General features: G+C 40.7%; 1 protein-coding gene across 2 annotated transcripts in view; it reads left to right on the top strand.

Moving 5' to 3' along the window:
* The window catches only part of LOC147029109 (segment polarity protein dishevelled homolog DVL-3-like), an 86431-nt gene that overhangs the window by 21789 nt on the left and 49429 nt on the right, over positions 1-15213 (top strand). For both annotated transcript variants that reach the window (XM_085876192.1, XM_085876191.1), the window contains exons 5-7: positions 2988-3114; positions 11471-11561; positions 12123-12192. In XM_085876192.1, the coding sequence (XP_085732318.1) occupies positions 2988-3114; positions 11471-11561; positions 12123-12192 (288 nt within the window). The remainder of the gene's footprint in view (positions 1-2987; positions 3115-11470; positions 11562-12122; positions 12193-15213) is intronic.

Below are 15213 nucleotides of genomic sequence, written 5' to 3'. Positions count from 1 at the left end.
CCTGCTTTTGTCAGAGTCTTCAGTAGTCATGTAAACCATCTCGATGATGCTTTTATTTCAGTAGCATAACAATATGGTCACTTTTTGGGAATAATCTTCAATTGTAAATTGAGTAGAGTTAAATGTATGCTCACCATAGCAGGTTGGCAATCAAATTATGTGGATTTGTATTCTGGGAATCTCTTTTAAATGACAGACCAGCATGTGCCACCACTTGCACCACTAAAGTATTAGACCCGATACACACTGGAGAAAAAGCAAATGAAGAACTATTCTTGCTGGTGAAGGCTAATGTCTATGTATCGGTGGATAGGTGGAACAATGGATGAAATCAATAGGCTGTTTATTTTTAACTTGTAGGTTAAGCGTGCCAATCGGGTTTCGATGTCCCAATTTTATTTACCTTCGATTAAAGTTCCACATCTGTGACGTAACCAAGTTTGAATGTAAAATGTATATTGATGCTCCGCTCATGTCTTGCCTCATGCATATTTATGCTCTTCCCATGTGCTGCGTCATCTCTGCTGGGAGGAGGCGGGGATTCGGCTTTTCCTTGTCTGGCAGAATGGTGGTTGTGTGTGTGTGTGTGTCGGGAAAAAGCATGGTTTTTACCATCGCACTTGAAGCGTTTTAAAATGAAGTAAAACGTGATTAAAACCTCTCAGTGTTGGTACGCTGCCTGGAGCATTCTTTCTTCAAATAATCTGGACACTGAATCCATTCCAAGATACCATCCCCATTTTGTTTTAATGAAACCTGTCACTTTTTAAAGCGAGTGACTGTAAATTTTGAGCTACAGAGTCCTTCAGCATAATTAAATTCCCCTCAGAATTGTATGGGTGCCCTGTAACCGCCATGTGGCTGAGTTCATTAATCCAAATTCATTACATCATCCCTCTCCGAGTGATGGGCCAAGATCTTACACCCCTTTCAGTACTAAACCATCACTTATATTTTTCTTTTTTTTTCTGCCAATATCCGAACTGTATTTCAGATCCGGCTGGGATTTTCAGAGTGAAATTTTGCATCAACAGTGGGAATAAATAGTATGCAGTGTTGACAAGTTTTGACCTTGACCTAATTTTAAGGTCATGATCCAGTTATACATCATACCCCTCTGGGTTAAAGGTCAAGTGTCGGTCTGTAAAAAACATGTTTTTTTCATTGCTCAATTTTGCCAATTCAGAATCTCAAAGACCGTTTGGCCTTCCAAGAAGTTATTATGTCATCGTGTACCTGCACTGAAGTTGTGCACCTGATATTTGATTTATGTCATTGACCTATTTTTTTCAGATTGTGATCCAATTAAGAAAAACACCGATTTGACCATAACTTGAATAATTTTCCTCCTATTTTCACGACATTGGTTTTTCATGGATAGATTGTAGATAGGGATGCATTTTCTTAATTTGCAATCTGTCCCTAAATGTTGAACGTCAAGGTCATATGGTGGTCCGAAAAAAAATATTGCCATCATTGGATAACAGGCCATGGGAAAGTCGTAGGTGATCGCTTTGTCATCGCAGAGATATAGTTTAAAATTGTTCCTCGCTGCTCCCAGAACTGTTTTGTGCACCACAGACAGGTTCAAGTGTGGCAAGCAACAATGGACTGGTGCTGCACTTTCTTCCCTGGTACCCTCTACAGTAATGGAGTCTCTTCTCAAATTCCTGATCTCCACTACAGTAATGGCACATTCAACCAAAGAAGTAACTTAAAATACACTGCTAACCCTGCAATAAACAAGAGCAGATCTGGTCTCGGGTGACATTTCACCTGCTTCCCAGCGTGCTTCCTCTGGTCAATAGACCCCAGGCCTCAGCACGTGTCTGCTTTCCCGAGGCACGACAATTCGTTTCCCGTCACGTGGCAGGATGAGGGATCAATTGAGTGGTTTTATTGTGCCGACTTGAAGCAAAAACGCCATTTGCATCATCGGTCTGTGTCGTGTTTAAGACACGGGTCCCATCCAGGTCAAATTTTGGCCAGACTACAGCCATTGGTTCGCTATGGCCAATTGTGTGACCTTTGCAAGCCGAATTGCTCTTTCATGTTCATCTTGGCTTTGTTTCAAATTCCTTTGAGTTTCACCAATGTAGAATTGGTCACAGTCTCTGCAAGTTGAATAGTGAACAACTCCTGATTTGTCACCTCTCCTTGCAGGTTAGTTTGTTTCCTCCCCTCCTATTTCTCCTCCTTTTGTGTTTGTTAATTCCTCACTTCTCGTGTCTAACTGTTGCTTCTGAATGTCAGTTTGTTACCTTTTTGTCAGGCCACATGCTCCGTATGGATGACACAAAACCTCCGTACATTCAGCTGTGTGCAGAGGTGAAGTCTGGTAAGCACGCTGTAGGTGGCCAGAAAAACGTATGACAGGACACCTTGAAACGTTCGCCGGCTCTATATCAAATTGACATCAGAGATTTGGAACTATAGGCACAAGTGGCCGAATGAGGCTCCCCCCTCACCCTTCCATTTCAGGCAGCATGCGATGTCTGCCAATCGGTGCTCTCCACGCCCCAAATTTTAGGTGACCATATACCATCATACAGTGGCTATAGGACATCTTGGAACAACGGTAGGAATTTCCTCCTTCTGGTTCCGTGCTCAGGTTGACGGGGAACACATGGACAAGACATCTTAACCTGTCAAGTTTAAGATAGACGAGGCTTGTGCCCATGGTGAGCCACACACAAAATAAACAACTAAACCTGACTGCATGTCCTTAATAAATGTTTCAAAAAGTCCTAAGAACTACACAATGTATGTATGGTGTCTAAAACCTTATCAAGCTAAAGCCTCAAACATAATAGTTCATGCTAGATTGTTCAATGGAAACCTCTGTCGATAACAGGTTTATTTGATAAATAAAAAACTGCAATCCTACTCTCCCTTTTGGGAGGGATGTGGGAGGCTGAGGGCATAGGGGAGGGGAGGGATTTCAGAAGTCAACTTTTTAACATGTCACTTCCCATGTTTCTCCTCAGTTCCTCGTGTGGAAGGGAAAATGCCAGGCCGACGCAACCTCATTGGCCTTGAACCTGTACTCATGAGCAGTGAAATTGACACAACTAGCGCATTTGACTCTGAAGACGATGACGACGACTCAAGCCGGTAACATGGTATTCTTGTACTCTTATTTGCAATACGTTGTATTTGCAAAAGTTTTGGGGCAGTGAGAAAATGGATTTGCAAGGTGAATAATTTTCAACCATTTATTGGATTTGTAATAAGTTTCACCGTCGCAAAGCACTTTGTCGCAATTTTGACGCCCGTCATCTTTAAGCGGATTTCTTGCAGTCACAGCAGTTCGTAATGCTGGGATAGTTTGAGCCCCTCGCAATCGTACAACATCATACCCGATACTATCTAAGATGTCACAATAAGACTCCTCTATAAAGCACAGGCTGTTTATCATTGTGGGGAAAAATATGCACTTGTGCAAGTTGGGAGGGTTCATTTTTAACATCGGTGTACTGTATCAACATTTTTGATAACACAATAGAATCTCCTTATGATGAACAGATACATTCCGTTGACTGGTCATTGTATAACAATCCACAGCTCCCTTCCCCAGCCAAAGAAGGACATCCTCGAGCGTTCAGGCGGTGTGAGCATGACAAGCCACTACTGTATCCCCCAAAACATGTGAACATCAAATAAATGCGGTTTTACTATGTATGGTGTGGCCTGCAGTTCGTGTTGGACCATAGTGGTACTTAAATTAATGTACACCTACATTACAAACTGGCTAGTAGAGATTTTACTTCATCATTACAGCTAGCTCATTGGATTTTGATTAAAAATTGTTTTTTTTTAAATGAAAACAGATCTACATTTCACTATTTTCTATATCAACTGAAGATTTGTTGGTTAAAATGGAATTGTCCACCAAAAGTGCCTTTTGTTGTGCCTTGCCCCACCGTTGTGTTGTGTCCGTGTCATGTCCCTCCATGCTGTGTCCGTGCCATGTTTCTGCTGGAGTAATATAACTGATTTATCAATTAATACAAAAAGCCTTATAAACTGTAAATTGAACGGAAAAAACCCTTCCAACCTTTAGTGAACATGCAACCAGTGTTTTCATTTTCACGAACACTTCCATAGTCGCCATCTTTGTCTGAATCACTCGCATTAGGCTCGAAACGCTAAGGCTCCATAATTCCTCCGAAAGCGTTTCCATCACAAATTTTGTCTCCAGTAGTTTCTTGAAAATCCCACTGATCAGTTTTAACATCCAGAGAACCTTCAGAGTTGCTACTGACGGTGGAATCGGAATCCAAGCTTGAAATACACAATATGTGTCTATGCAAGCCGCCTTGGATCATGCCGCAATATGTCCTTGGATAAAGGTGGGTTCTAGGTGTGACGTTGGCAAAAATCGATACTCTAGGGCAGGGGTCGGGAACGTTTTTGACCCAGAGAGCCATGAAAGCAAAATATTTGGAAATCTATTTCAGTGAGAGCCATATAATATATTTTAAGACTGAATTCAACTAAATGTGAGTATAATAAGCCTCTGAATTTATTCTTTTAAATAATGTTGTTATAATACTTACCATTAATGGGACTTCTGGTGCTGCATCGATTTGCTGATGGCTTTGTTGTCTGGTTGGTACTTGGTGAGGTTAAGCTTCATGCAAGCGTTGAGGCTTTCATCCGTTAGACGTAATAGTAGGTTGGACTTGATGTTTTTAAGATGTGAGAATGACTGCTCACAGACATACGTAGATCCAAACAAGGTCAATACAGCAATACTCACACGCTGCAGTGTGAGGTATGTGACAGGAAGCGCGTTCCAAGTTTTGATAATTAGCTGGTCTTCGGGTTGAAGTTTTTTTCATTTCTGTCCACATGTGCTTGCTCGCCAACTCCGCTTTCTGTTGTGCGATTCTTTCCAAATCTTCATTCAGTGACTTGAACTTATTCACCCACATGTCTGAGGCCTTCAGGTCAGCCACTTCTCATTCAAAGTCTCTGACGGAGACACCAGGAATGTAACTCAGGTCGGCTGTGTTCAGTGAACACTCGTTTGGATGGGTGATGAACTTAAAAAAGACGAGTGTGCTCACAAAATTCTCCAAAGCGTGCTTTGAATGACTGTCGGAGACTGGATGTGAAGCCAGCTAACTTGTGGAGATCAAAGTTTTGAGTGGGCTCACTTGCTGTGCATGCATCTTTAAATTGTCTCAGTTTTTCAAAATGTAGTAAACGACCTGTTTCAAGATCCATGATAAAGAGCTCCAGCTTGTTTCAAAAGCAAACACGGCTTGTTGAAGGGATAACACTGTATTTCCAATGCCTTGCATTTTCACGTTGAGCTCGTTCAGATGTTCAGTCATATCCACGAGATAGTAAAACTTGAGGAGCCACTCAGTTTCGGCTAGCTCAGGATGCTCAATCCCTTTCATTTCAAGGAAAGTCCGGATTTCGTTTAGGCAAGCCGCAAAACGGCTAAGCACCTTCCCTCTTGACAACCAACGCACATTGCTGTGCAAAAGCAGACCGTGATAGTTATTTCCAACTTCGTCCAGCAGTGTTTTAAACTGGCGAGAATTTAAGGCTCGGGCAACAATAAAATTGATCACACGAATGACCAGCGACATCACTTCGCCAAGCTGCCCATCACACATCTGAGCACAAAGTGCCTCCTGGTGTAGAATGCAATGGAAACTTAAGAAGGGTCTATTTTCATGTTCATGGAGAAGCGCCACAAATCCTTTGTTTTTCCCCACCATACACGGAGCACCATCAGTACACACTGAGATAAGTTTATCCATTCGTAGATTTTTTTCTTGAGCGAACTCCATGAAAGACTTGAATAAATACTCACCTCTTGTGGACCCTTTTATTGGCAGAACAGCAAGACTTTCTTCTCGCAGTGTATCACCAGCAGCATATCTTGCAATCACACTGAACTGCGACAAATGGCTTACGTCTGTTGACTCATCCAAAGCCAGGGAAAAGAACGGCGCTGTATTTATGTCCTTCACTTGCGTTTCCTCCACTTGGTTTGCCATCATGATGGTACGATCATGAACAGTTCTTGCCGACAGAGGCATGTCTTGTATCCGTTTGATTATCTTGTCTTTGTTCGGAAGATCATCAAAAAGTTCATTGGCGACATCCAGCATGAACGTTTTAGCATCCTCGCCATCTGTGAATGGTTTTCCGTTCCTCACTATTGCTAAAGATCCAGCAAAGCGAGCGGAATTATAGTCACCTTGCCGGGTCCATACGCGGAGTTGCTGCTGGCTGGCTTGTACCCTGCTCAGTAGCTCTTGGTACGCTTTCTTTCTGCTGCTCCCGCAGGGGATTTTGATGCAAAGGTAGCATGGCGTGTGTCGAAGTGCCGCTTTATATTCGACCGTTTCATCGATGCAATTTTGTCATTGCAAATTAGACACACCACAGAACCTGCTCTCTCCACAAAGGCGAATTCTTCGGCCCATTCGTCCTGAAATGTACGATACTCCTCATCTTTTTTATTTTCGCCATCTTCTTCATCGAAGGGTGAGCTTTGAGAAAATGAGAGATTGGGAGATGTTGACCCAACTGAGGCTTGGCAAATAGTGAGTCTGGCTGGCCTGCACACAGGCTTATATACTCGAGAGGTGCGGCGCGGCCGGCCGACTCTGGGATGCTGTCGCCTCAGCGGTGGCGCGTGATTGGTTGAGATGAATTCCGCTACGCGTCTCGGCGGCGGCACGTCATTGGAGGAACCGAAATCACTACTCGCCTCGGCCGCATGACTGGACGAAACAAAAACCGCTTCAGCCAATTCGGAGGCGTTTTTTCTTCTCTCCTTCTGCCAAGTTCAGCCCTGCACGTGAATGAAGCACGACACTATTCAAACTGTAGGTAAAGTTTCCGTTAGAAATATTGGGCTTTCAAAGTTTCAAACTCCAATTTTATCTGCGAGCCAGATGCAATCATCAAAAGAGCCACACCTGGCTCGCGAGCCACACGTTCCTGACCCCTGCTCTAGGGCTTTGTGATTGGTTAAAAAAAAATAAAGGTCAAAAAAATGCTCCTTCCAGATTAGACTGTGATTAATGATTTACAATGGTTTTCAGAAAGAAAAGAAAATTGTTTTTCGGTTCCCCTATAACCACCTGGTAAGGGGGGGGGCACAATCAAGAAGTCTCTTCTTTTTGAGGTCAAAAGAAAGTCAAAGGTGAACTTCGCATAAATTGGCAATTTTCAACCAATCACCCGAGACATATATACATACATATAGATGTACACAGACATTTGAAGGACATTTCCATCAACCAGAATTAAAAAGAACCACAAAGCTTTTCGTTGTGCACTCCTTAGGTGAAATTCGCACAAAGTGAATGAGGAAATTAAGATGAATCTCTATAATAGGCCACCTACCAACATGACCAATTCTGATTGGATGCTCTCTGCTGACATCGTCGCCCCTCAATCCTCTAGGTGGGTATGAGGAGCCTGTTCAGTGCTACAAGTGGAGGTTGCAGAGTCTGGGGCACGGCCATTGCAGAATCCTCTTCATCAACGTTTGTGACTGGGAGATGACTATTACTCTTCTTCTTTGCACAAATAAGCAAAGTGAATGGACAAACTCTTTTTGCTGACATAACATTGGATCCAAGGACTAGATAAATGTCACTTTTAGTATTCGGAGATCAAATAAATTGATTATCAACTTTTCAACCAGGTAAATCGATTATAAACTTTTTATTCAAGTAAATTGATTTGTAAACTTTTCAACCAAGTAAATCTAGGCTAGCTGTTTAGCCATGTAAATCGATTACTAGCTTTTTAGCCAAGTAAATTGGTTTATGAACTTTTTCGCCAAGTAAATCGATTACTACCTTTTTTGCCAAGTAAATCGATTTATAAACTTTTCAATCAAGTAAATTGATTGCTAGCCTTTTAGTCAAGTAAATCGATGTATAAACTTTCCAATCACATAAATTGATTACTCGTTTTTTAGCCAAGTAAATCGATTTCAAAACTTTTCAACCAAGTAAATCGAACCTAGCTTTTCAGCCAGGTAAATTGATTCCTAGCTTTATAGTCATGTAAATTGATTACAAGCTTTTCAACCAGGTAAATGGATTCCTCATTTTTTAGTCATGTAAATCGATTCCTAACTTTCTAGTCAAGTAAATCGAGCCTAGCCTTTTAGCCATGCAAATAGATTACAAGCTTTTCAGCCAGGTAAATTGATTATGAGCTTTTTAGCCAAGTAAATCGATTTATAAACTTTTCAATCAAGTAAATTGATTACTAGCTTTTTAATCAAGTAAATCGATTCATAAACTTTTCAATCACGTAAATTGATTACTCGTTTTTTAGCCAAGTAAATCGATTTGTAAACTTTTCAACCAAGTAAATCAAACCTAGCTATTTAGCCAAGTAAATTGATTACAAGTTTTTCAGCCAGGTAAATTGATTTCTAGCTTTTTAGTGATGCAAATCGATTCCTCACTTTTTAGTCATGTAAATCAATTCCTAGCTTTTTAATCATGTAAATCGATTCCTAGCTTTTTAGTCATGTAAATCGATTCCTCGCTTTTTAGTCACATAAATCAATTCCTAGCTATTTAATCATGTAAATCGATTCCTAGCTTTTTAGTCATGTAAATCGATTCCTAGCTTTTTCGTCATGCAAATCAATTCCTAGCTTTTTAGTCATGTAAATCGATTCCTCGCTTTTTAGTCATGTAAATTAATTCCTCGCTTTTTAGTCATGTAAATCGATTCCTAGCTTTTTAGTCATGTAAATTGATTCCTAGCTTTTTAGTCATATAAATTGATTCCTAGCTTTTTAGTCATGTAAATTGATTCCTAACTTTTTAGTCATGTAAATTGATTCCTAGCTTTTTAGTCATCTAAATCGATTCCTAGCTTTTTAGTCATGTAAATCGATTCCTAGCTTTTTAGTCATGTAAATCGATTCCTAGCTTTTTAATCATGTAAATCGATTCCTAGCTTTTTAGTCATGTAAATTAATTCCTAGCTTTTTAGTCATGTAAATCGATTCCTAGCTTTTTCGTCATGTAAATCGATTCCTTGCTTTTTCGTCATGTAAATTGATTCCTAATTTTTTAGTCATGTAAATTGATTCCTTGCAATTTAGTCATGTGAATCGATTCCTCGCTTTTTAGTCATGTAAATAGATTCCTAGCTTTTTAGTCATGTAAATTGATTCCGAGCTTTTTAGTCATGTAAATTGATTCCAAGCTTTTCAGTCATGTAAATCGATTCCTCGCTTTTTAGTCATGTAAATCGATTCCTAGCTTTTTAGTCATGTAAATTGATTCCTAGCTTTTTAGTCCTGTAAATCGATTCCTAGCTTTTTAGTCATGTAAATCGATTCCGAGCTTTTTAGTCATGTAAATTGATAACTAACTTTTTAGTCATGTAAATTGCTTCCTAGCTATTTAGTCATGTAAATTGGTTTCTAGCTTTTTAGTCATGTAAATCGATTCCTCGCTTTTTCGTCATGCAAATCAATTCCTAGCTTTTTAGTCATGTAAATCGATTCCTCGCTTTTTAGTCATGTAAATTAATTCCTCGCTTTTTAGTCATGTAAATCGATTCCTAGCTTTTTAGTCATGTAAATCGATTCCTAGCTTTTTAGTCATATAAATTGATTCCTAGCTTTTTAGTCATGTAAATTGATTCCTAACTTTTTAGTCATGTAAATTGATTCCTAGCTTTTTAGTCATCTAAATCGATTCCTCACTTTTTAGTCATGTAAATCGATTCCTAGCTTTTTAGTCATGTAAATCGATTCCTAGCTTTTTAGTCATGTAAATTAATTCCTAGCTTTTTAGTCACGTAAATCGATTCCTAGCTTTTTCGTCATGTAAATCGATTCCTTGCTTTTTCGTCATGTAAATTGATTCCTAATTTTTTAGTCATGTAAATTGATTCCTTGCAATTTAGTCATGTGAATCGATTCCTCGCTTTTTAGTCATGTAAATAGATTCCTAGCTTTTTAGTCATGTAAATTGATTCCGAGCTTTTTAGTCATGTAAATTGATTCCAAGCTTTTCAGTCATGTAAATCGATTCCTCGCTTTTTAGTCATGTAAATCGATTCCTAGCTTTTTAGTCATGTAAATCGATTCCTAGCTATTTAGTCATGTAAATTGGTTCCTAGCTTTTTAGTCATGTAAATCATTTCCTTGCTTTTTAGTCATGTAAATTGATTCCTAGCAATTTAGTCATGTAAATTGATTCCTCGCTTTTTAGTCATGTAAATCGATTCCTAGCTTTTTAGTCATGTAAATTGATTCCTAGCTATTTAGTCATGTAAATTGATTCCTAGCTTTATAGTCATGTAAATCGATTACAAACAAGCTGTTCAGCCAGGTAAATTGATTCCTAGCTATTTAGTCATGTAAATTGATTCCTAGCTTTATAGTCATGTAAATCGATTACAAACAAGCTGTTCAGCCAGGTAAATTGATTCCTAGCTATTTAGTCATGTAAATTGATTCCTAGCTTTATAGTCATGTAAATCGATCACAAACAAGCTGTTCAGCCAGGTAAATTGATTCCTAGCTTTTTTGCCATGTAAATCGATTACAAGCTCTATAGCCAAGTTCGTCGATTTATAAACTTTCCAATCAAGTCAATTGAGCCTAGCTTTTCGGCCATGTTAATCGATTACTAGCTTTTCAACGGTACTATTTTTGTTATGCGACTGTATGACGTCAGGAACCCTTTCGAATGAAGTGTGGCGGATACACACACATGGACTCTTCTCTTTTTAGTAGCATATGACGTCAAAAATAGTTTTGAAAATAGTACGAGAATGTTGAAAAATGGAAGCTTTGTAATGATTGGCTGCTGTAGGATTTATTTTTTTATGTCACGACAATTCTTGGTAATTATAAAGAGATGTTAATTGAATTAGTAATCTAAGTTAATGGTCCATGAAATATAAATATATTGATAGATTAATGCAGTGATCTTCACTATTGTTTAGAGGGGGGCCACTTTTGCCAATGGGACATCAGCGTGAGAGCCGCCAGACCGCCTGCAGGACTCCATAATGGCTGATATTCGGCTCCTCCTCCACATAATCTTCTTCATTGTGGTTAACTGGGCTGCAAGCATAATTGTTTGTATACTGGAACCATAGCCTGATGTAGTTATGGTACTTTTATGACTGACGTTGGAACACTCATTTGAAACCATGAGGTCAATTTGATAGCATTTTTGGCGGATTATGATGGGGCGTTTTCATATTTCGGTATTATCGGACGCACGTCAGGGGCCACACTTTATCCCAACAGGGGCTTGCAGGCCATGCAATGAAGAACTGGGGATCAAGATGTGTAGATAAAGCACACACTGGCCAAAGTTTCCAAAATGTTTTCAGATCTCTATGAAGTGGTTTTGCCATCACGTATCAAGTTGGCTTGGTTTGCTCTTTTTTGTGTGTGTGTGTGTCGCTGTACAATGTTATGGTTAATCATCTGAAGGCTGAGTTCGTGCACGGAGCAGACGGCGTCATCTCGCCTCCTGAAACGCCATCGGAGGAGGCGCCGACGGCAAATGGCAGAGATGGATCGGGTAAGAGGTCTGGACTTGCACACAGTAAGTGATCACAGTGAAGGAACGGAAAGAGAGAGAGAGGCCGATTAGGTATCTGATATGGAATGGATTGAAGAATAGGTAAATGGGTGTATTTCAAGTAAGGATTGATGGAGAGAAATTTGGAGATGATCAATGGATGAAACGTTTAAGATGTGTGTCGAGTACAGAAGGGAGAACAGGTTGCTCTCTGTGGCTTTGTAACTGAACATGTATGAATTGTACAGATTATCGGAAGTTGGTTGTTGAGTTGTATCAACTTGTAGGAAGCTTTTCAATACTGTGTGCCTACGCATTTACGTGAGATCATAATCGGTGATCATTTGGGTTACAACACAAATGCAGCTACGATCATGTTAAATGCTGTATGATAGAGCCTTGATGTGAGAAATAATTAAGGTGGGCACAGCAGTGTATAGTTATCGAGAGGTGAAATATAATGGCAGATTTTTCTTTTTTGAGTAAATTATTTCTTTCCCAATATCAAATTACATTTCAAAACTACTCTGATTAAAATATTGTTGGTGTTATTTGGCGCAGGCATCTTCATTCAGCAGTGTCACCGATTCAACAATGTCTCTGAATATTCTCACGGTCACATTGAACATGGGTAAGTTTTAGGGGGCAGGGAGGGGGGAAAGAGTTAATCATTTTGCTTTGTGTGGTTTTTTTTTTTTGTGTGTTTGTTTTTTCCAAGGTTGTACCCAGAGAAATGTGTGAGGTTGTTTGTAACGTTTGACAAAAAGTGTTTGTAGTAGTCGTGGTGTTATGGACGAGCAGGAAAGGAGAAAGGACAGCATATGATCATTTGTGCGTTTGTGTTCTCCCATGCAGTCAATTTTGTACCTCCAAGAGTGATGGCAAATTTCTTTGCATTGGCAGAAGCTCTATTAAAGTGATAAACTCCGTGCCAATAAACTGAAAAGGAATATTAATACAGATTAATGGATTTCATCAGTATTTTTTTTATTTTTTTTTTTGTATACCTTGGTCGAGGCTCGTATGAGAGCTAACACACAACTCACAGCAAGGAGGCATGAGACAAGAGGGGCGGGAGTGTAAGGGACAAAACAGTGGGGAACAGACACATTAGGTGAACTGTGGAAGGGAGAGGGATGGGGATGGGACGGGGAACATGGCGAAGAGAAGATGGACATTACAGGGACTTTCAGGAAGGAAAGCAGGGGAATTGAAGGAAGTGGGCTTAGGTGGATTATCGGGGGTAGAAAAGATCGAGGATTTGGATGGGGGAAGATAAGAGGTGGTGGTGAACAGCTGTTTTGAAATCCTGGAGGGAAGAATGGGAAAGAATAGAGTGAGAAAATTTATTCCAAAGGCGGGAAAAAAGAGGAATGAAAGAGTGAAGATGAGCAGTGATTCGTGATTTTGGTAGTTTTACCAGAAGGGGGTTGTTGGCGGACCTTGAGCGCCCTGTGGAAATGTGGTGGGGACAAATTGCAGAGAGAGCAGGGGGGGCAAGGCTGGAGAGGAGTCGGTAGAAGACAGAAAGACCACCGACCAACCTGCGGTGATTGAGTGAGAGGCCCAAAGACTCAGCTTCATTGCGGGAGATGCCGATGATCTTAAATGCCCTGGTTTCGACAGCGTGAAGCCGAGAAAGGTGGGAGGCAGGAGCACCAGCCCTGAGGGGAGAGCAGTACTCCATCAGGCTACGGACAAAAGCTTTGTAAGTGGTCAGGAGCTCAAGAGGGCCGAGGAAGGACTTTGCACGACGGAGGATTCCCAGTCGGCGACTGGCTTTTGAGGCGAGGTTGGAAATGTGACTTTCCCAGGAAAGGTCATGGCAGATAGTGAGACCCAGAAGCTTGAAAGAAAAGACTTCTTCCAGAGGATTGTTGAGAAAGTGGATGGGGGGTTTTCTAAACGGTCCTTTCGAAGAGACATAGTGAGAGTGTGAGATTTGTCTGGATTGAAAGACATGTTCCACGTGTTGGACCAGTTTGTGATTTTATCCAGATCTGCAGTGAGTGAAGAAGCTGCTGCTTGCCGGTCTGAGGGATGACAGATGGTACGGCAGAGGGTGGAGTCGTCGGCAAAGAGAAATAGAGGATTTTCCAGAGAGTCCGAGAGATCATTGATAAGATCTCTAGTTGTACCATAAAGGTGATAAAGAAGTCTCTGCTGCTGTTATTTTGAATGTGAAGTATGATGAGGGGTCTGAATGTGAACCAGGGTACTGGGTTGAAATATAATCCCACTGCACTAGTGTGTGTGTGTGTGTGTGTGTGTGTGTGTGTGTGTGTGTGTGTGTGTGTATGTGTGTGTGTGTGTATGTGTGTGTGTGTGTGTGTGTGTGTGTGTGTGTGTGTGTGTGTGTGTGTGTGTGTGTGTGTGTGATATATATATATATATATATATATATATATATATATATATATATATATATATATACACACACATATATATTCCTCAACTTCATGTAAGTACCCATGAAAATAAAAATTAGAGATTCGTCAATTTTTTACATCTATACATTGCTTTACGTACAGCCCAGTTTGGCACGACTTGTCGCATGTGCAGGGGGTCCATCCTGGGGACAAGACGGACCCCCTCCACACCTTGCACTTGTTGACTGGCTCCCACATCCTGACTGAAAGCGGGACCCTCTGTGCTCACTCGCCTCTTGCTCTAAGCACAGCTGCGGCACCGGTGTTTCCCTGTGGGGCAGTGATGTCACTGACAGCACATACGGTGCCTATAGAAAGTCTACACCCCTTTTCAAAATTTCACCTTTTGGTGCATTATAGCCTAGAATTACACTGCATTAAATTGTATTTTTTTCCACCTTTATTTACACAACATAACCCACAACTTCCAAGTGAAAAACAAATTCTTCAAATTTCAGAAAATTAAATAAAATTACAAAAGTAAAATATCTTGGTTGGATAAGTGTTCACCACCTGAGTTAAGACTTGATGGAAGCACCTTTGGCAGCTATTACAGCTGTAAGTCTGTTGGAATAGGTCTCTACCAACTTTGCACACCTTGATTGGGCAATATTTGCCAATTCTTCTGCACAAAACTGTTCAAGCTCAGTCAAGTTTCATGCGGAGCATTGATGGACAGCAATCTTCAAGTCATGCAACAGATTTTCAACAGGATTTCGGTCATGTTGGCTTAATGGATATGGTGGTGGGCTTGGGATCCCAGGATCCTGAGTTCAAATCCCACTCGGCTGTTGAATTAATACCAGGTAGGGTTGACTCTGCCTGTCATTCTTTCGAGGTTGGCAAAATGAGTGCCAGCATGCTGGTATAGTGTGTCGGAGGGGTGACCTGTCCAGGATTGTGCCCAATAGCCAAGGAGACTGCTTAGGCAGCATCAAGGCTCTTCTCAGAGTCTGGTCCAAATGGATGGATTTAGGTCATGGCTCTGACTGGGCCACTTCAGCACATTTATCTTTTTCTTCCTTAGCCACTCCAGTGTAGCTTTGGCTGTGTGCTTCGGGTCATTGTCATGAGGAAAGGTGAACTACTGTCCCAATTTCAGTTTCTTTGTAGAAGGCAGCAGGTTTTCCTCTCGGATTTTTCTGCATTTTGCTCCATCCATTTTCCCTTCTATCCTGAAAAGTGCCCCAGTCTCTGCTGATGAGAAACATCCCTGTAACCTG

Source organism: Eptatretus burgeri, chromosome 4, assembly GCF_056783735.1.
Source record: "Eptatretus burgeri isolate ZD-2024b chromosome 4, Ebu_testis_v1, whole genome shotgun sequence".
NCBI classification, from domain to species: Eukaryota; Metazoa; Chordata; class Myxini; order Myxiniformes; family Myxinidae; genus Eptatretus; species Eptatretus burgeri.
The sequence above is the reverse complement of the archived record's forward strand: the minus strand, read 5'-3'. Positions and strand labels throughout refer to the sequence as shown.